The sequence below is a fragment of the Silurus meridionalis genome, chromosome 22 (genome assembly GCF_014805685.1).
Source record: "Silurus meridionalis isolate SWU-2019-XX chromosome 22, ASM1480568v1, whole genome shotgun sequence".
Taxonomy (NCBI): Eukaryota; Metazoa; Chordata; class Actinopteri; order Siluriformes; family Siluridae; genus Silurus; species Silurus meridionalis.
Window position 1 is genome coordinate 11,421,834 of NC_060905.1, and position 20,449 is coordinate 11,442,282.

Here is a 20,449-nt window from a genome sequence, read left to right on the forward strand (position 1 = left end):
AGTTTGTCGTCATTTCCGGTTTTATTCAACATGGAGGCGAGCGGAATGAAGTTGAGTTTCTGGGAGAGCGGACCAAAACCGGGGGAATTTTACTCCTTCCCAGGTGCCGGTAACAGTACAGTACCTGGATGTGGACCCATACGACACACACTGTAAGATTTAAAATTGTAATTTTCGTGTTTATCACACATTTCCTTAGCTAACTGTGTTAGTTTCGTTTTAGCTAACAGTGCTGTATCATCATGGTGGAAATCGCCTGGGTAGCTAACTAGCTAGCTGGCTAACTGCTAGCTAACTGCGTTATTTAGAGAAAGTTAAAAATATATACACGTTATAACACATGCTTTTACACGCGTTTGTTCAGTGGCGAAAAGGAACATTTTTATAATATAACTACCCTCTTTACTATGTTTTGTATGATTCTTTTGTTTTATTTTGTGATGTATCTAATAGGGAGTGACACAATAGACATATCTTTACAAAATCTATGTTTTAATGTATAAATGTGAGTTATAGCTACATAGCGATTTACATATGTTTTCTCTCGAAAGTATTTTATTTGAACGATTATTGATGTTTTTCTCCAGCTAATTTGTTAGTACTCAGATGATGATAATAGCCCTAATGTGGATATTCAGGGTTTTATAATGTGCACTACACTTTCATTGGTTTTCTCTTATTTGTTTTTAACAATTACTTTTCACTTCGCAGGAACCCCATGGTGACGGGGACATCAGTGCTTGGAGTGAAATTTACAGGGGGAGTCATCATTGCTGCAGACATGCTCGGCTCTTATGGCTCACTGGCCCGTTTCCGCAACATCTCCCGTCTCATGAAAGTGAATGACAACACCATCCTCGGAGCTTCAGGAGATTACGCAGACTACCAGTACCTCAAACAAGTCATTGAACAGATGGTGTAAGTCTTGCATGGAGTTCTGCCTGTTGTATTCTGTACACTCTAAACCCTCTATGCAAGTCTGTACAAGTCATGCAAAGACATGCATTATATGATATTTTATATTACATATGCAATCAGGTTCATTCAAACAGTCACATGAGTTCTGCTGGTCAACGACTGGTTTATAGTGGGTTTTTTTACCTCTTATAATAGTTTGTATCTGTGTGTGTAGGTATGTTTTAACTGAACACGCTTCAAATTAAGTCTGTTCCTGTTATCGCTTACGTTATAGCTGCTATAAATTGTCTTTCCTTTTCTTTCTTCTCCTAAAGAAGATAAGGCAAAAATGGCATCAATTAAATTCGCAAATTCAAGCACCGACACTGGACCAATATAAAAAATGCTAAATAAATGCTTTATCACAAAACAATGTTCTGCTTACAATTATATAGTTTTTTTACAATAATATTCCCAGTGTACCTTGTTGGTATAGACGACATTAATTAATTAGATGACTAATTAATTTCCTTCTGACCAATCAGAATTTGAGAGTTTAACAGCTCTTTAAATTAAAAATCATACAGACACGTTTGTGCTACTCAGCCTTCACTACACTTTCCCCGTTTGTATTGATTATTTCTTGTTACTGTGGGGAATTATATATATTTTTTTGCCTTTTATTCGGGTCAGGGTCTTATTGGATCCAGACCCTGTGCTAGAAACACTGGATGTATTCTAAAAATGTGCCCTAGATGAAACCCCAGTCCATCACAGTGCACCATGTACACACATTCACGCAATTTAGCATTGGCTCATCCCTTTGTTAAATTGCTCCTTGGTGTAAATGTGTGTGCATGTAGGAAACAGTAAAACTAGTGGCACATTGAATGTTCATGACCACACAAAAGCTTTCTTTAGTAATGCTTGTATATCGCTATGAATCAAAAAGCCTTTTCCTGTGCTGATATGTTTAGGATTGATGAGGAACTTCTTGGAGATGGCCACAGCTATAGTCCCAAAGCCATGCATTCGTGGCTTACTCGTGTCATGTACAACCGTCGCAGCAGAATGAACCCACTTTGGAACACGGTGGTTATCGGTGGATTTTTCAACGGAGAAAGGTTAGTTTTCGATGACGAGTTTTCCACGATGCACTACAGTGGATTCCATATTCACTGTTAATGATACAGCATCAATGTAGTGTAGATTGGATTTTACTTAAAATAGCTGCACGACATTTAAGAATCTAAAATTACTTTAAATGATTGTTTTTTTCTTCTTCTTCAATTTAAACCTTTTTACCTAAGAAGCATATGTAGAATTACCAGAGACATGGACTTCTATCAGGTTTTCCTGTACTCAGAAAAGTGCAGACACTCTGTTCACACAACTAATTAATAATAGAAGTTCAGTCTTGGTCACACATGCACAACATATGTGGTAGAGTTAAGTTCCAAATCTATTTTTCTCTTAAATTTTAATAATAATAGTAATAATATACACACTGAATGAAGGAAGGCCAAACTGCCTCTGCAAGTAATATGTTCTTGAGGCTATAAGACTATCACAAACTAGTGTTTTTTTGTTTGTTTGTTTTTTATATAATAGTTTTCTGGGCTATGTAGACAAGCTTGGTGTAGCATATGAAGCTCCAGCGGTAGCCACAGGATTTGGTGCATACTTGGCTCAGGTAAGGATTAATTTTTTATAATTTTTTTTAATTTAGGTAGTTTTTCCCCTGCATTTATGAAAAAAAAACACTTCTGTTACTGTCTGCCTGTTTCTTTTCAGCCCTTGATGAGAGAGGTGCTTGAGAACAAAGTAGAAATTTCCAAGGATGAGGCACGGTCACTGATAGAGCGATGCCTCAAAGTGCTATACTATCGGGATGCTCGTTCTTATAACAGAGTAAGTCCTGTGCATTAGTAGATATACAAGCAATATTTTAACTAGTCGAATGAAATCTTTCTTCAGAAAACAGTATGCTATTTTACAATATTTCTGTTCTGCTTTAGCACGAGATCGCTATTGTGACCGCAGAAGGAGTCGAGATTATTGGACCACTTTCATCAGAAACTAACTGGGAAATTGCCCATATGGTCAGGTGAGTTACATCATTTTCTGTTGTGCAACAGTGTTTAGGAATTTTTACTCGCCAGCCTAAAAAACAATCGGAAAAGCTGAGCCATTTTTAAAGTAATACAATTTTTTGCCTTTAGATATTTGTGTATAAACATGCTAATATCACAAAATAATGACACTGATTTATGAAAGGACTTTTTGAAGCTCAGGTCTCATTTAATCTGTGGAGGTTTAATAAAAATGTATTATTCGTGATCAAATTTGATGTTATATCACTGTGTACTTTCTTCTTTGTGCAGTGGCTTTGAATGAAGGCTAATTTTGCTCGTCTGGATGTCTTTCATCAGTGGATTATTTAAACCACAAGAAAATGGCAATATCAAGACAACACTTAGTATGTTTTACATTTGTATTTGTTACCCAGAAATAAAATCATAAAAAGTGATTGTGTGTCTGTGTTTAAGCTTGTGTCCAGGTTTGCAAGGATCATTTACATAACTACAATTTCTATATATGTTAATCATTTAATATTAGGGCTGTCAATCGATTAAAATATTTCATTGCGATTAATTGCATGGTTGTCGTTGAGTTATCTCGTGATTAATTGCACATTTTTCTGTTCTAAATGTACTTTAAATAAATACTTTTAAACAAGTAAAACGTTTTTAATACTCTAATCAACATGGACATGTACAAATATGGACGCTTTATGCAAATTTGTTTATTATTAGTGAAAGCAAAGTATTCTTCTGTTTGAAAGTAATTGATGTTTTAATGTATGTAAATAATCAGGACACCAAACGGAACTTTTGCTGTTTCCAAACAGACGGTTTCAATTGCCGGATCACATCGTGGCAGATTTTGGTGCTTAAGTGTTATATAAATAAATAAAAATATTTATTGCCCTATATACATTTATATATAAGGGCAAAAGGACATGAATAAATGTTTTGTGTTGAAGGTTTTAATTTCTTAAAATTGTATATAAATGGTCAGAAATGCGCACTTCATTAATTGTGCGTTAATAAAATTAGTGTCGTTAAAATAAAATTGCATTGGACGTCCATCTACTAGTCTGTTAGGCCCCTCATTTACAACTAAGCAAACTCGTGTGCTGCAGTGGTCAAGATCATGATGCATCATGTAAATCTGCAACAGCAAAACACCTACAGGATGTTTCATGGAGTAATTGCCATTAACAGAATAATAATAATAATAAAAATAAAAAAAACCTCACCCATTCAAAATTACATTTACAATGCATTTATTAATTACAAAATAAAAGTTCCTTTTAGAAATTCTAGGGAAAAAAAACATTTAGGGATAAAATGAGGTTTGTGTATTATCGAAGGACAGCCCTTTAATTATGAGCAAACAGCCCTAAATACAGTAGATAATTTCTAACAATTGTACATGGAGGACGACTTCTTAACTGCAATGTGCACGCGTCACAGCAGTACTCATAAAGAACTAAGTGAACAGTAACACTTTGGCTGGACTCTAAAACAGTCCAGCAGTCAAAGTGGACATAACTGCATTTATCTGTACAAGGCTATAATAGGTATTTTGGGACACACTTTAAAGGTGCACCAAGATGTTCTTAGGACTGTTATGCAACATGTAAATGATAGTGACAAACGTGGTTTGCAGCACGTGTTCCAGTGTTGAAGACCCTCAGTTGGTAAGCTAACTTTGGGAAATTCTATTACAACATGGGGAAAAATGATAAGACTATACAGGGATTGCAGAAATAATGGAAAAATCATAAACACTGCACCTCTGAGGACTGACACATGATATTCACTGGAGATTGGCAGAAACTGAGGATAGAACAGTGTACATGAAATGAACAGAACAGTCAGGGACATGATCAATAAGCTAATGAGCACATCTTTCTTATTCTAAAGCAAAATGCTCAGTTGCTGCCTTTGTCTTCAGCCTCGGACTCATCAGATTCTTGTTCCTGGATTGTTTTCACTACGAGGGCTTTAGTCAGATTCTGCACTAAATCAGAAAATCCACCTGGTGCCAATTGTGAATTAGAGTTTAACACTGGCTCAAAAGAGCGCTGAAGAAATTCTGGCTTTTCTGCGAGAACATCCAGCATTTCAAGGATCCAGGCTGAGAACAGAAGGGCTAGGTCAGCAGGCATAGCACCAATCAGGTCTTCTGGAGCTTCAGTCACATGCTGGCTCCAACGAGCTTGCAGGAACTCTCTCAGCACTACACCAACACAGACTTCTAGAGGCTGCAGACGAAAGGAGCATGCTTGAGGGATGATGCCTGGCAAAGTGTTTACAGTGCTGAGCATTGCTAGAAACGTGTTACTTAGGTGACCTCGATACGGGTCGATTAAAAGCAACCCCTTGACTCCAGAATTTGGCGCCACATGCCGATGCCACACTTTGTCAAACCACAGCTGAAGTCGTTCTTTATCAGAAAAGCCGCCTACCTTGGCCTCCAAAATGATATCTGGCAAAGGCTGTTCATCCGTGCTCAGAGGGTCTCCTCTAATAAACACTACGGTAGGTAAGATGGTGCCATCAGCTAGAGAAGCGATTACAACATCTAAAAGTGGATTTTTTTCGCCAACCAACTTAAACGCGGACATCATCGAAGAAGAATCAGCTGAGGCAGGATCGAGCTGCTCCATGTCTATAAAAATAGAAAGCTCATCCATAGTAGCAATGGTTGACAAACCCAAGCAGTATGAGGTGATCTGCTTATTTATATAAGAAGGAAAATTTTGCAGGCGATCCTGAACTTTATGGGGTAACAGTCGGTGGGACGTGGCCAACGACTGCATAGATAAACCATGGTTTATCAGGAAGTCTACAGCCCAGCCGTATGAAATGCCTGGCCCACCATCAGCGCTCATAAACTCTGCAGCTTTGGAAAAAATACTTATTTCATCTATTGGAAGCTGCTGCTCACGTTGGCACAACACCCACTCGGCTAACCGATCACTTGCTCGAGGAATTAACCCTTCCCTGCTCTTTGGTGGACCAAGCTGAAGCTGGCGTTTAAGTATCAATGACTGGACCTCCTCCGGCTGACTATCAAACTGGTTGGCTGCATGAGGAACGCCAGAGCACAGAGCACAGAGCACAATCTTGAGCTGTGCTATTGTAAGAGATCCTCCATCTTGATCTCCAGCTTTAGTCTGGGCTTCCATGGACAGTGCCATTTTCTGTTGTGTTGAATCCTTTGGCTGTGTCCCACAATTCTTATCAGGCACTGTGCTTTCAACAACAGGTTGTACTTCATGGGGAATAGATGGGGTGTGTGCAAAGCTATCAGGGGGGTTTATGCAAGGGTTGGGATGGGGCACAGAATTAGTAGCTTGTGGAAGTGAATTCTGATCTACTTGCAGGTCTTTCTTCTGTATGACAATCCCACTATGGCTTCTTCGAATCAGGTCACTTGGAACGAAGACAAACCTACACAACAAACATTCATAAGGTTAATGAACACCGACATTGACAAATTATAATGCTTTCTGCTGCGTCGACTTTATTGAGGGAACCAAATTAAGGATTAGAAATTGTAGGCCTCGCGTATTTCAGATGGTTTAAGGTCGCTACAATGTGATTATACAACAATCACTGATGCCTTATGACTTTATACATTAAGGATTTTTTTGCTCTGTGATCATTGTACACTGTACACGCTCCAGCGTGTGTAACAATGGGCTTCAACAATGGCATGTCCACAACGTGAGCATTTTTCAAGCCTTTATATCCTAGTGCCCAACTATATTTTTTATTCAAAATTATATTTTGGATGAAAATAAAATCAAATATATTATGCATTGTTTTTAAATACAGAAATATAAACATTTGATCACAAATATTTCTTAAAAAGTGATCATTAAGCGCTATGCATCGATGCTTTAAAGAGAATTAATTTTCAACAATACATGAGAAATAGACCAGATATTGTAATACCCAGGCAATATGCTTCAATATGTATTCTACTGCATCATATTATTCTTTATTACTTTACATTTGTTGCAATAAATGTAGATAGAACAAAGTGAAATTCAATTACCTCTTATAGCCACGAGAAAATCCCTCTGAAAAATAAAAAATTAAAACATTTATACACAACTAGACTAAAATTGTGTTGGGTGTAATTAAAATTATAAATTGATGTCCTTCAAACCCACATCCAATCTCGTATTTATACATATAAATCATAAAATCTACAGCATGAGTTTCTTTGCACTATGTACTGCAAACACAAATGCACAAAACAGACACAATTCTGATAGTAACTAGATTTAAATTATTTATTCGTTTAATAGATTTGCCTGTTAAATAGATTATCTACTTCATTTAATCTGAATTTTTATTGATTTATGTCACACTCACCATTGAATCTGCAGTAGCTGAAGGCATGGCTTGGGTTTTTAGCCAGATGCGTGGCCATCAGGTCTCCAATCTCAGTGGAATAATCACAGGTATTGCAGCTTAGTTTTCCCAACCTGCCAAAAAGCCACAATCAATAAATCATCAACCACGTCGACCAAACTGCTACAAGTCAACCGGAGAGACTAAAAATCAGGACACTTACTTAGGACAGGGCTTGTACAAGTTCAGGTATTTAGTGGTGGTTTTGCGAGAAACATGATTACTGCAAACAGAAACATTTATGCATAGTAAAACGTTTGTAGCAATGACTAATGACCACTTATAACCATTTCTGTTGCAAAATTTTGTCATGGCATCTAAAATGATCATTGCTTATTTCTTTTTCTGACACGTACCTGATCATGTGGTTTGCGTACGCTCTCGAGCAGCAGGTGTTATAACGGCACAAGGAGCAGCGCACAAATGTGGGGAAGTGAACAGAGAAATCTGGAATCTCAAAGTTACATTCTATACAGAACCACGTTCTTGAAGGCACGCTAGAAACAGAAGAAAAAAAAGAGGTTGCATTATAAACACAGTTTGAGGGAAACCTTTGTAAGATTGTGATTTTAGCGTAGATTTTAGTCCCGAAGATAAATTCAGTGGCCACTTTATCAGGTTCGTCTACCAGTGTTTGTATTTGTCATACCTTTTAGTGAACAAATCAGTAGCCCGTTGTGTTTGTGCTATTACATTTTTTTTAAACTATAAGCTGCCGTGCAGGAAAAATAAAGCTGTGCAATTAAAAGGCATTTGTCCCTCCTTGTAGATACACAATTATTTTTATTTATATATTTTATAATAATATGTTTTATATAATATTTATATATTTTATATAATTTATATTTTTTACTCATCTGTTGCTATGTGCTCTGTTAAAGTCTGCTTTCCTTTGGGGTTTATTTGTGAGAAAACATCAGTGAGATATTATTTGGACATCACTTGCACTGACACTGCAGTGTCATCATAGTAGACACTGTGCTTCTATGAGTGTGATGTTAGGGGTTATATGTACTGTAAACTCTTACACACAATACAACCCTACTGGTTCACCTTACAGGTGTCTAGTTAGTCCACCAGACCATCATCTCTCACATTTCAAATCATACCCTACTGCTATTTGGATTTGAGTAGTGGAAAAAACCACAAAGTGTTACTGATGTGTTAAAAACTTACTTAATAAAGTACACATTAAGAGTTCTCAATGTAAACAATCATTATATTATATAAAACAAACTATTAACTAATATTTAAAAAATATAAATAAAAAACTGAGCATTCTATGTGTTGAACCCTTTCAGTTAATATAATTTCTTCTTTCGGCTGATCCCAATTAGGGGTCGCCACATTCGATCATCCGTCTCCATACTCCATACCCTGTCCTGCCTTTTTCAAACTTTCACTACCTGCATGTCTTCCCTTACCACATCTATAAACCTCTTCCTTGGTCTTCCTCTTTTCCTCCTTCCTGGTGGCTCCATTCTCAGCATTCTCCTAGATATACCCCATGTTCCTCCTCTGCACATGTCCAAACCATCTCAATCTCGCCTCTCTCACTTTGTCACCAAAACGTCCCACATGGGCTGTCCATATAATAAACGTATTTCTTATCTTGTCCATCGTCGTCACTCCCAATGAAAATCTCAACATCTACAGCACTGCTACCTCCAGCTCCACCTCCTGTCTTCTAGTCAATGCCACTGTCTCTAAACCATACAACATCGCAGGTCTCACCACAGTCCTATAAACTTTCCCTTTCACTCATGCAGATACTCTTCTATCACAAATCACTCCTGCCACTCTTCTCCACCCACTCCACCCTGCCTGCATTCTTTTCCGAGTTCTTGATGCATTCCCACCTCCACCTTGAACCAGTCTGTCGTTCCCACTGCACACATCACTGCTGTCACACTGTCCTTATACATGTTCTGATATAATTACTATAAATAAATACAAATCCCAAACTCTGATTTACATTTATACTGTTTTTAAAATCTTTGATGCACAAAAAAGATTTCTCTTACTCACCACTGTTGTTGGAACTTGGTCATAATTTTCAACAGGCTTTCCACAGGTTTCCTTTTTGCAGGTGTGATTCTCTGTATAACACTCTGAGGTGCAGGAATGGAGGATGTAGTAGAGCTTTCACTGTCTGTACTCGGTTTATTGCAGTTAGTGTTATCGTTCTCCTTAGTGACTGAATAAGCCCGGATAGTTATCTGAAAGGCAGATCAACAACTGGTATATACATTTTTTCAGCTTTAACCAAAACAACTGCTTTTTATTATGATGCTTTCAGCTTGTATTGTTGTTTGATCTATTAATAATAAGCAGGTTTGAACACATATTACCAACTTACCTTAGTGCCAGGCTTAAGTCCAAGCAGCTGCACAGGTTTTAGGTGGGTCTGGTGAAATATAAGCTTGTGCTCTGTCTTGTTTTTTGCATAAAGGAACTGAAGTCGACACTTATCGCAATGCAACACCGACTTTTTCTGGACAGAAAAAAAAACAAGGACCAGATTCAAAAGAAGTCACCAGATTCAGTTCTATAAACATGCAATTTACTTCAGATTCACACAAAACACCCAAAAATCTGGCCAGCAAACTTTTATTTTTACAGACAAGCTACTAATGAGACTACACTTGCACACTGCCAGAGCAAACTGTGATATCTAAATTGCAAATTGTTAAATTTAATACAAGAAACAAAACACAACTAATACAAGTGACCAGCTCCGCTGAATTCTTCTGACCAAATATTCAGTCTGACATGTATTTCTACTGAAAACTACAGAATGTTCTGAACTGAAATAATTTGTGTGTATATATAAAACAGTAAAAACCTTTATATATCTCAAGGAAAACAATTTCGTCCCCAAGTGCAAAAAGAAAACTGCAATTAAAACTTCCTCTTTACTTCCACTGAAAAACAGCATATTGATTTTCTAGAAGCAATTACTATTTATTTATTAAATGTACATTTTATTGATATGTAATTATTAACGTATAGAAATATGCTTAAAAAACTGCATGAAAAACATGAAAACTGTTCTTTATAGCAGCCTTTTTTCTATAGTCTACAGACTGACAGCTTGTTCAGACGTTTTGCCCTTCCAGTAGACATTCCAATAATTATAGTATTTTCGGTGGGAAATAGACTGTAGAGTATCTCACTAAAGTAAGTACACCCCTCACATTTCAGCAACCAGTTTAGTATATCTTTGCAAGGGAAAATACGTTAGAAATAAAACTTGTATATATTTATATTATATAAATATAAATTTAAACAGTAATGGCTGTATGTTGACTTATTTTCAGAGGACATTAAAAATTAGTACTGCTATACAAGCTGCACATTGACTACCGTAATTTCCGGACTATAAAGCCATATATGAGCCGCACCCACTGAATTTGACAAAGATTTTTATTTTAAACATAAATAAGCCACACCTGTCTATAAGCCACATTGAAACTAATTGATTTTACACAGGCTTTAATGAAAGACAGTGTCTGTTACACGGTGTAATGGGTGAAATATGTTGCGCTTCCTTTAGGAGCATAGCGGTATTTTGGGAAAAGCCTGGTGCCGCATTTTTCCGCTATTACTGCAGGTGTGCAAGACCGAGGAATATGTCCTTATTATTTTCTGATGCTCATTTCTAAGTTTCTTTGACTAACCCGTAACGCTGTTGCCAAGAAAAATAAAAAAGCATGAGTTTTGGAAACCTGTCTGTGCTTATATGATTTCTGTTGCAACTGGAGTTAGTGAGCTCTCCCTTCACCCTGACTCAACGTGCTACAACGGCTTGTATCTAAACAGTAGCCTACCAAGAAAGTCATTGTTCACTGTCTTCCTCCTTCCTTTCCTTTAAATAAAAACATTTTTTTTCTCCCGCACGGTGCAGCTCAGAACACAGGTGAGGTGCGTTTTTTTCGTTTCCGTTCGGAAATTTCGTTGGTCTAATGTTATGGGGTTCAGTTTTTTGGCTTGAAGTTTGTGAAACCGGGAAAAACCCAGGAAAAATTCATAAATAAGCCGCTTCGTTGTTAAGATTCAAAACCTGGGAAAAAGTAGTGGCTTATAGTCCGAAAAATACGGTACTCTCAAATATATAAAAATTTCATTTCTACAGTATTTTGTTCCTTGAGAAGATATACTAAAATGGTTGCTGAAATGTGAGGGGTGTACTCACTTTTTTTGTGAGATACTATAACATTAGATCAGAATCAGAACAGGTTATTAGAGGTGAGAGGGTATTGTAAACAAGTAATTATACCCATTCTTTATGAAATATCACTTACCTGGTGCTTGTTGAAGTGGAGCTGAAAGCCGTTGCAAGACTTGAACACTTTGAGGCAGTAAGGACAAAGAAGGTTGGCTGTGTCTTTGTGAAGTTCGCGAAAGTGACTTATAACGTCATCGTAAAACGAGGAGCGAAAATTGCAAACCTGGGGGGGAAAAAACAACAAAAAACTTTCAGTTTCTGAACCCATGTGAATGTCAGGGAATAGTTTTGGTTAAATGGTGAATTAGAACAGCTTTAGACAGATGGGGGTTACCTGACACATATAAGGCATTTCACCGGGCTTGTGAAGGTTTTTCATATGGTGCAAAAATAGCGGAGTGTTTTCGTAAGACAACTCACAAATCTTGCAGCATGCTGGAGAAAAAGTAATGAAGAACATTTTTAGTACTCCTCATACAAAAAGGTCAGGTCCAAGTGTCTCGATTTCAACTAAAAGGGACTCACATGCAGATTCTACTTTGCTGTGGACGGTTTCGAGGTGGCACTGCAGGGAGAAGGGCGTGCCAAAGTTGCGGAAGCAGTGCTGACACATATTGTGAGATGTCGCATCACCCCTTTGTTGTTCCATTTCCATATGGTGCCTCATGTGATTCATCAGCCTGCAGAGAGTTAAGAAGCCAGTCAACCAAACTTTGATACTATGCATTACAATACAGTGCTACAGATTTTATGGATGTTAAACTACAGACCTAATGCAAAAATACTCCATATATATTCACATCCCCAGATCCCAACACAGCATCTTACTTGATGTTGTTCTTTAGCTTCTTGTCACAGAGATGACATTTCATCATGATGGACTTCCTGTTATTCTCTATCAGGACAGGCTTTCCAGGGTCCGTCCCGTAGTAGAAGTCTTCCACGAGTATTATAAGCTTGCCTTGTGCGTCATAGTCGCCAGTGCCAGGGCTGAGAACTCCCTCCGGTATCTCAGATGTCGTAATGCTTTTCATACAAGGAGGAGAGGAAGAGGATGTTGGATATTTGCTGCTCACAGTGGATGAGGGGGTAGGGGGTGGGGTAATGCTCTTATGCATATAGGTCGTGGGTTGCATTAGGTCACTGCTCCGCTTGCTCCGAGTGTACTTTTTTCTGGGTATGGCCGTCAATGCATGGACACTGTTAATGAGCTCTGGATTGCAGTGCTGCAATAAAAACACAAGGATAAAACTGCAGGGCTAACCACATACCATGAAAATTTATCATACATTGAATGGTAGAAATATTCACTGCTAAGCTAAAAAAACAGATAAAAAATAAATAAATAAATAAACATGCTGTAACCACAGAGACCAAAGCAACTGCTTTTTTTTTGTTAAGTATTCCTAAGCTTTGTTAGCAAATTACATGATGAAACACCCAGTCCAGTTACATGAAACTTTTATTTTCAGGCAACTAGACAGACATATCTGCCTAAAAGAAAATACTATGAACATTACATACCATTGGTCTCAGTTTACTTTGGATGTATAATGCCTACCAGGTTTAAATCGAGCTTAAACTGTAAACCTGGACTGAACATTACTGGAATTATTTTTTGTACCCCAGAGCATCATATCTACCCACATGCATGAGAATAAATACAATATCAAAATGCTGCAATATGGGTCTTTTTTTATTTTACTGGTGACTAACAAACCACTGTGCAAATACACATGTATGATTTGTATATTGGACACATGAACACACACACAGTGGTCAAGTCAATAGAACAAACAAGCTAATGTGTTTGTTTTGTGTCTGAGAGATGCAACTTACACACATGTAGCCACGGAGATCATGAACAAGTTTGTAGGCCACATTGCAGCGAGAACATGAGTGTGGCGTCTTAACACTCTGAAATACTGTAAAATAATACAACATTCGTATTTAGAAATACTGGAATGAGACAATTCAGTCAACACAAACTATAAATCCATTAATAGATACAAATTGTAGCACTTTCGAAAGCTTCTGTACAAAAATATAAATGCATTAGTGGCAGTTATGTGTGCCACAAATATCAACAGATACCTCTGGAAGTAAAAGCAGATCTCCGGGCTCCAGCTCGGGTCTTTATAGAGGAGACTTGATAGGGGGTTTTGGATTCATCAGGAAAAGAATGGTGAGATGGTGCTGCAAATGATGTTGATGGCAGTTCTGAAGACACAGATGTGGTACAATACAATAAATACACAAGACTAAAAAGTCATTACGTCACCTAGGTAGGACAACAGATCAGTCAATAGAGTGAAAAAACTAGTGCAATAGTTGTCCTTAAAATGTTGACCGTGGTAGCAGAAATAAAAGTGTCATTATACAAAAAAAAAGTAAGATCTTAAAAATTAAAGATGTACGCTTTTTAAATTTTACCTACTTTCCTAGAAAATGTTGATTACACTAATTGTTTAAGAGAGCTTTTTTCAATACAAATGCTATGATGGACTATGCACAACCTGTACAAATCTAATGTTGAGTGTTACTAATTACTAGAGGCAATCAAGCTATTGTTTTCAGGATATCTTAGTGAGTCTCTGAGGCTGAATATCTCAAACAATCTGATTCAAAAACTGCTGAAGGGGAAAGATTTCTCCATCAAAAACATTTGTGAATTACAATCACATCCACCATGACCTTTTTACAAGAAAAAAATTTGATTGTTAGTTTATTAGTTTAGATTATACCTAAAACAGTTGGAGAGATCTGAGGAAGACTGGTAGAAGGTGAGGTGCCCACAGCTGGTACCCCACTGGAGGCTACTGTGGTGATGGTTGGTACTGCAGATGAGTTCTGTATGATAGTAATTGGGATCTGAACAGCTCCTGGTTGTGGCGTGCTTGATGGTGACACAAGCTGAGGGGAGATCAAGGAGCCTGCCTGAGCTGAGAAAGAGAGTTAATTCAGCATGGCAAAAATACACGTGACATCCAAAAATAAATAAATAAATATTTTATATATACAGTGGAACCCGCTTATCTTGCCCTCGGTTATCTCGACAACCCTATTAAGTCGACGTTTTTGAAGTGGAACCGCCAAATTATCGCTTTTTCTAAGCATTTTTTATCGGTTTTATGTCGCCGAACCCTGATATCTCGAGCACAAGGGGGGAAAATTTGCCATTTAACATCGGTTATCACGGTGCAGTCGCAGAAGAACTCGCGAAAGTGTCGGAAAAATCAAGGCTTACAGCTGCTACAGGTGTTGTATTGTATACTGGTGAATCTCTGCTGTTAGTTAGTGCACATATGCCTTTTGTTGTTAAATGTTATGCGATGAACGGGAGGCGAAAGCCGCGATTGGCGGCGCGGAACGTGTGATGACCATCCAAAATCATAGAATGAACACCGGCAGGATCGGGGGGGGGAATCCGCGATGCACTTTGGGAAGAAAAGAGCAGCCGTTGAGAGAGTGCCGGTGGGAAGACACGTACCGGGATACGCATGAGCGATAACAACGACCGCCGTGAACCAACATATACCAACAATAACGGACAGTGAGAGTGTGGAAGTTTAAATAGGAGCTGGCGATGATGCTAAACGAGCATATGTGCGCGATTGAAGCCGGGAGCTTCAGAGAAAGCGGCCGAGAAAGCACCTGTCACGCCGAAGGGGGCGTGGCAGGTGGATTCCTGACAGATAAACATTTACTGTATGTATTTTTATAGCATGCCTTCATCAAACAAATCGCGCAACGCTGTTGTGTAAAAACCCTTCAAAACACGTGCATGCACATTCTCATTTATTAACGCGCATCATGTACATAAAGAAATTTCAAGCACGTTAATATACTGCCGCCATTTTGATTTTCGTTTATCTCGAACATCGGTTACCTCGATGCTTTTTGGCGACCCCCTAGGACATCGACATAACCGGGTTCCACTGTACATACATACATACATACATACATATACACATACATACACATATATATATATATATATATATATATATATATATATATATATATATATTACTATATACACACACACAAAATGTTTTTTTATATAAATATATAAAATTGATTTTTTATTTACACTTTCAGGACTTACGAACCATCCTGAAAAAATGTAAGCCTTACTATGTGTCAGGAAAGCAACAGCCTGGCCTGTAGGCAGGAGGTAACCAACTTGGGTTGCAATGTTCTGTTGATTGCCCATAGACGGCTAAAACAAACATGGTAAATAAGAACAAAGTAAAGAAGCAAATTCTTATAAGATATATTCAAATTATGTTAAGACAAATTTACTGGACTGTGTAATTGTAGACCATTAAAATGGAAGTCTTATTTGTACAAATCTATAGACAACAGCCCTAATTTATATTTCCACCACCTATTTACCATAATGATATGGCAAACAAAGACTGCTGATGAGCACTTGAATGTGGTATATATTGTAAATTATTTTATTAGGATTAATGTCTAAATAAAACGTAAAAAAAAAAAAGCAAACCTTTGGTGTAATGTAGATGGGTTGCCCCTTGATGCCACCTGCAGCAATCTGAACAGATTGAAGAACACCAGCCAATAATGGTTGCGATACAACAGAACCTAAAGAACAAAATTTAAACCTTAGTTAAACAGCATACATAAACCTTTCAATATTTACCTGCACAGCAATTTGAATTTGCTGTCATTCATTTTCGTCGACATTCTCTATCAAGAAAGTGTTTACAACAGCAAAACTGTCACATCAATGCTTTGTGGAGTGTGATTAGATGCGTGAATGAAACTGAGCGAGCGTATTAATGTCAATGACTCCATGTTCACATTGTGCACCATATTATTTTACTACTACATTTTATATAATGAGAAAATGTTTTTTTTAAACCTACCAGGAACAATTGGAAGAAGTGCTGTCTTGATGGTGGGAGCAGGAGCTGTAGTGGAGGTGCTGCATAGTGGAGCTGCTGCATGTCCATTATAAACTGGAATGTTTTTCAAGTTTTAAACAATAAATAGTTAATCTGTATATTTTAAAACTAAATCAGTATAAATATTTATTCAAAAGTCTATAAATTTAATGTTTATTTTTTTATTCTTGACCAAACATCTTAAATCAGTTTACCAACATCAGTTCTGCCCTCATAAATAAATAAAATATGTTGTATTAACATTTCTTACCATGATTTATGTTTTCAGATTGATATGTCTCATCCACGTTACTTTGACATGGTGCAAGTTCCTCTTCCTCACACTGCATGTAAAATTCTGACTCCGACATGTTCCATAAAACAGCTATAAAACATTTTAAGATATTTTTAAGAGATGAAACACAATCACTGTTCAAAATAATGTAAAGCAAAACACAGTGACTTCAATTAACCTCACATAATCATAAACATAACATGAAATTATCTTAGTTGCTTATTCCTATGTTTTTAAGCAAACCTTTTAATGTAACTGCACTTTTTTACACAAAATTATATGGAAGGATATACTAGACAATTTTTTAGAAGGAAATGCATTTTCATGTGTTCGTGCATCACTGTGGTACTTCCATGCCACACACGCTCAGTTTTGCATAACTTGCAGGTTACAGTGTTCTTTGTTGCGTTGAATATAAAATGCTTCCATTTTATATTCAACGCAACAAAGAACACTGTAATCTGCTTTGGATGACTAAACTGAGCAGCCCAACTAATCGATAACAGTGTTTGTTACACACAATTCGTTACACATACGCATATATACACACACACACACACACACATATATACATACATATATATACATACACACACACACACAAACACACACAGAGCACCAGCGTTTAGGGTTATTTCTTTGTTTTTATTGTTTTCAACATTATACATTAATACTGAAGATATCCATACTATCAAATGTATGATGTATTCAACAGAAAAGTGGTAAACAACTCAGAATGTGTTTTATGGATTGTCCAACGTAGCTACATTTAGCTTTGATGACAGCTTGGCTTGGAATGGTATCTATTTCATAGGTGTACCTTGTCAAAAGTTACCATATGACATTTCTTGCCTTCTTAATGTCCTTTAGACAGTTGTCTTGTGCAGAGGAAAGGGCGAGGACAGAGTCAATACAAACACTGTACAAATTCATATTATAGAGGAAAATCTCATTAACTTTAAATGTATCATCATGTGCAGGCTCCATAACCATCAAACGCTATGATAAAACAGGCTCTCGTTAGGATCATCCTAGAAAAGGGAAGACCAAGAGCTACCTCTGCTGCAGAGTATTCTTTAGATTAGAATTACCAGACTCAAAAACTGGCAAATAAAAATATGCTTCTTGAAATTCAAGTGGCAGACATATTTCAACATCCTCAGCCCAGTTAAGACTGCGTGAGTCAAGGTCTTCATGGTCAAGTAATAGTAATTTTTAGTTTAACACCCACTTTGCATATATTTGGTTAGGACTTCTGGTAATAAAATAATTAATTACAAAATGTGTATATATATATATATATATATATATATATATATATATATATATATATATATACACATACATACAGACAGACATAAATGTGTATGTATTTATATATATTTACAGGAAATTGACAAATGTATGTTAATTCAAAACTGTTTTGTTTGTTTATGTTTTAATAAAAACTTATATAAACTTCGATATAAAATGTCAATGAGCGCACATACTCTTATATAAACCCTATAAAGTCTGGTGGATAGTCGGATGAGTTTACAGTCTGTTTCTCACCTGTACCATTTATAATAAATCATAGTTTCTCGAACCGGCTCTCGATCTGCGCTTCCTCCGGGGCTAACATTAGCCACTAGGGCTAAGTGCATGTGGATTCCTGCATGGATCCTCCTCCAGCTGTGTTAGCTGAACTGTTTAGCATTAGCTCTGCTGCTGCCCTGGCTACACCACTGCAACAACTTGTACAGAAGCTCGCACGAGTCCTCGCCCTGAATGAGAAAAGCGAATAAATAATATCTTACCTTGTACACTTTTTTAACAAATTCAAAAGCCGGTACAGGACATCGGATTTCCTCCCGGACAGTTTTGTTAGTTCGCGGGTTTTGCAATCACAAGGAAAAATAAAACACTCTTCTCACACACAATGCTCTGTGCTGTGCGGTCGGTTTGACTTGCCCAGGCTCGTGCACACTGGTAGGTTGAAGGAGTCGTGACGTCACTTCCCCAACCTCGTAGACGCACGCTGATTGGATGCGATCCTCGGCCACGGGGCGGGACCAACGTCCGTATTCCAATTTATGGAGTAAAAATGATCAAAATTGGTCCGAATGGATAGATGTGTTTATATCAGTAACACCTTTAACAAGTGTCTCTGTACCTCAGAATGCACATCAGGATTTTATTATGTAGAGCACATGTACAACTGTATCCTAAAACATCAACAATTTCATTATGACACTTCAAAGCTAACCATACAAAGAGATTAATAATGTCAGCACCATAAAACTACTCGTATTACAATATAACCAGGTCTGATTATAATATTAGAGTCTGTATATAATGATCTGTACTTAATAAATTATTTTGATATGACTTACTGGTTATTGAAGTTTGATGTATCTATGTGTAGCATGCTAAGCAGGAACTAGCTAGTATGTGTGGCTAGCTCGAGCGGCTAACAGTATATATGCTTCAACTGTGTATAGTCATCATTATAGATTTTATACTGAATCGAGCCCGGCTTTTTAACCAAACAAAACGACTATTGGTGACAGATTAAGTCGAGTTGCGCTTCGTATAATGTAATAAACGTGGTTTTTTTTATATAACAGGTGAAATGCTTCCTGCTCTTCCTGTTTCTGCATATTTGGTCGCTACGGTGACGAACCGACACTAAGTCTGTACAGCCATCAGATAGCCGGCTGTCGTTATTGCATGTCAAGTCGACATCATTTCGTCTTCATTTTTGTCTTGATGAACGACTGATATTCGCAGCTATTCCAGGAAAATCCTAGATATTACCAACCAGATGCCCAATATCCCAAAAGTGACATTCATCATGCTCTATGTTTATTACAAGATGAAGTCTTAAACTTTCTCTCATGCCGATGGCTAGTTCGGCTAACCGTTTATTTCACTTGTCATGGATTCTCCAACCCTGAGCTTTTCCTTTTCTTTAATATTAATTTTACAGCTAAATAAGTAGATATTCAGAACCCCAAATCCTAAAACACCCCCCAAAAAATGTATAATGTTCCAAAAGAGTTCTGAATACAGGTTTATTGTTTTGGATTGATCCTGAACTATAACAGTTCATTGGTTAACTGGTAAATTCGGAATATTTAAGTTATTTAATAACTCATTTCCAGTCTGCTTGCTACCAAGAAAACATCAGTTTCCAGAAAATATAAAAATGTGTGTTATCAGTATAAATAACTATAAATATCATTCAATAGTAGCTCTAGTAGCTAGCTAGTTAAGAAGCTAACTATCTAGACAACGCTCACACATACGATATTACCAATATACAACTTTTGAGCATCTTTTTCTTTTGGCTGCTCCCATTAGGGGTAGCCACAGCGGATCATCTTTCTCTATACCCCCCTGTCCTCTATATCTGACTCTTTCAAATCAACTACCTGCATGTCTTCCCTCACCACATCCATGAACCTTCCTCTTTTCCTCCTTCCTGGTGGCTCCATCCTCAGCATTCTCCTATACCCTATTTTCCTCCTCTGCACATGTCCAAACCATCTCAATCGCACCTCCCTCACCTTGTCTCCAAAACGTCCTACATGCGCTGTCCTTCTAATAAACTAGTTTCTAATCCTGTCCATCCTCATCACTT

General features: G+C 37.3%; 2 protein-coding genes across 2 annotated transcripts; one reads left to right on the forward strand and one right to left on the reverse strand.

The window, feature by feature from the left end:
- On the forward strand, positions 1-3,427 carry psmb4 (proteasome 20S subunit beta 4). Its single transcript, XM_046834784.1, has 7 exons — positions 1-152; positions 712-918; positions 1,875-2,021; positions 2,509-2,590; positions 2,692-2,808; positions 2,916-3,004; positions 3,282-3,427. Exons 1-7 carry the CDS (start codon positions 31-33, stop codon positions 3,292-3,294), a joined length of 777 nt encoding a protein of 258 aa, XP_046690740.1. The 5' UTR covers positions 1-30; the 3' UTR covers positions 3,295-3,427.
- A 256-nt stretch (positions 3,428-3,683) lies between these two features.
- pogza (pogo transposable element derived with ZNF domain a) lies at positions 3,684-18,780 on the reverse strand. The gene is made up of 19 exons (XM_046834782.1): positions 18,624-18,780; positions 16,804-16,917; positions 16,515-16,607; positions 16,133-16,230; positions 15,760-15,844; positions 14,367-14,564; positions 13,717-13,842; positions 13,462-13,547; positions 12,451-12,848; positions 12,148-12,302; positions 11,957-12,057; positions 11,699-11,845; positions 9,754-9,888; positions 9,423-9,613; positions 7,751-7,891; positions 7,558-7,617; positions 7,356-7,468; positions 7,033-7,057; positions 3,684-6,422 (listed from the first exon to the last, which is right to left on the reverse strand). The coding sequence occupies exons 2-19, from the start codon at positions 16,901-16,903 to the stop codon at positions 4,898-4,900; spliced, it is 3,777 nt and encodes a 1,258-aa protein (XP_046690738.1). The 5' UTR covers positions 16,904-16,917; positions 18,624-18,780; the 3' UTR covers positions 3,684-4,897.
- Between the last annotated feature and the right edge of the window lie 1,669 nt (positions 18,781-20,449).

Excerpts from the sequence above, each read along its gene's own strand:
- pogza (XM_046834782.1), bottom strand. The coding sequence starts at position 16,903 with ATGTCGGAGTCAGAATTTTACATGCAGTGTGAGGAAGAGGAACTTGCA. Across the intron at positions 16,231-16,514 it reads ACTTCTTCCAATTGTTCCTG|GTTCTGTTGTATCGCAACCA; the intron begins GTAGGTTTAAAA and ends TTTGTTCTTTAG. Across the intron at positions 7,058-7,355 it reads CAGCTACTGCAGATTCAATG|AGGGATTTTCTCGTGGCTAT; the intron begins GTGAGTGTGACA and ends TTTATTTTTCAG.
- psmb4 (XM_046834784.1), top strand. The coding sequence starts at position 31 with ATGGAGGCGAGCGGAATGAAGTTGAGTTTCTGGGAGAGCGGACCAAAA. Across the intron at positions 153-711 it reads GGACCCATACGACACACACT|GAACCCCATGGTGACGGGGA; the intron begins GTAAGATTTAAA and ends TTCACTTCGCAG. Across the intron at positions 2,022-2,508 it reads GGATTTTTCAACGGAGAAAG|TTTTCTGGGCTATGTAGACA; the intron begins GTTAGTTTTCGA and ends TTTATATAATAG.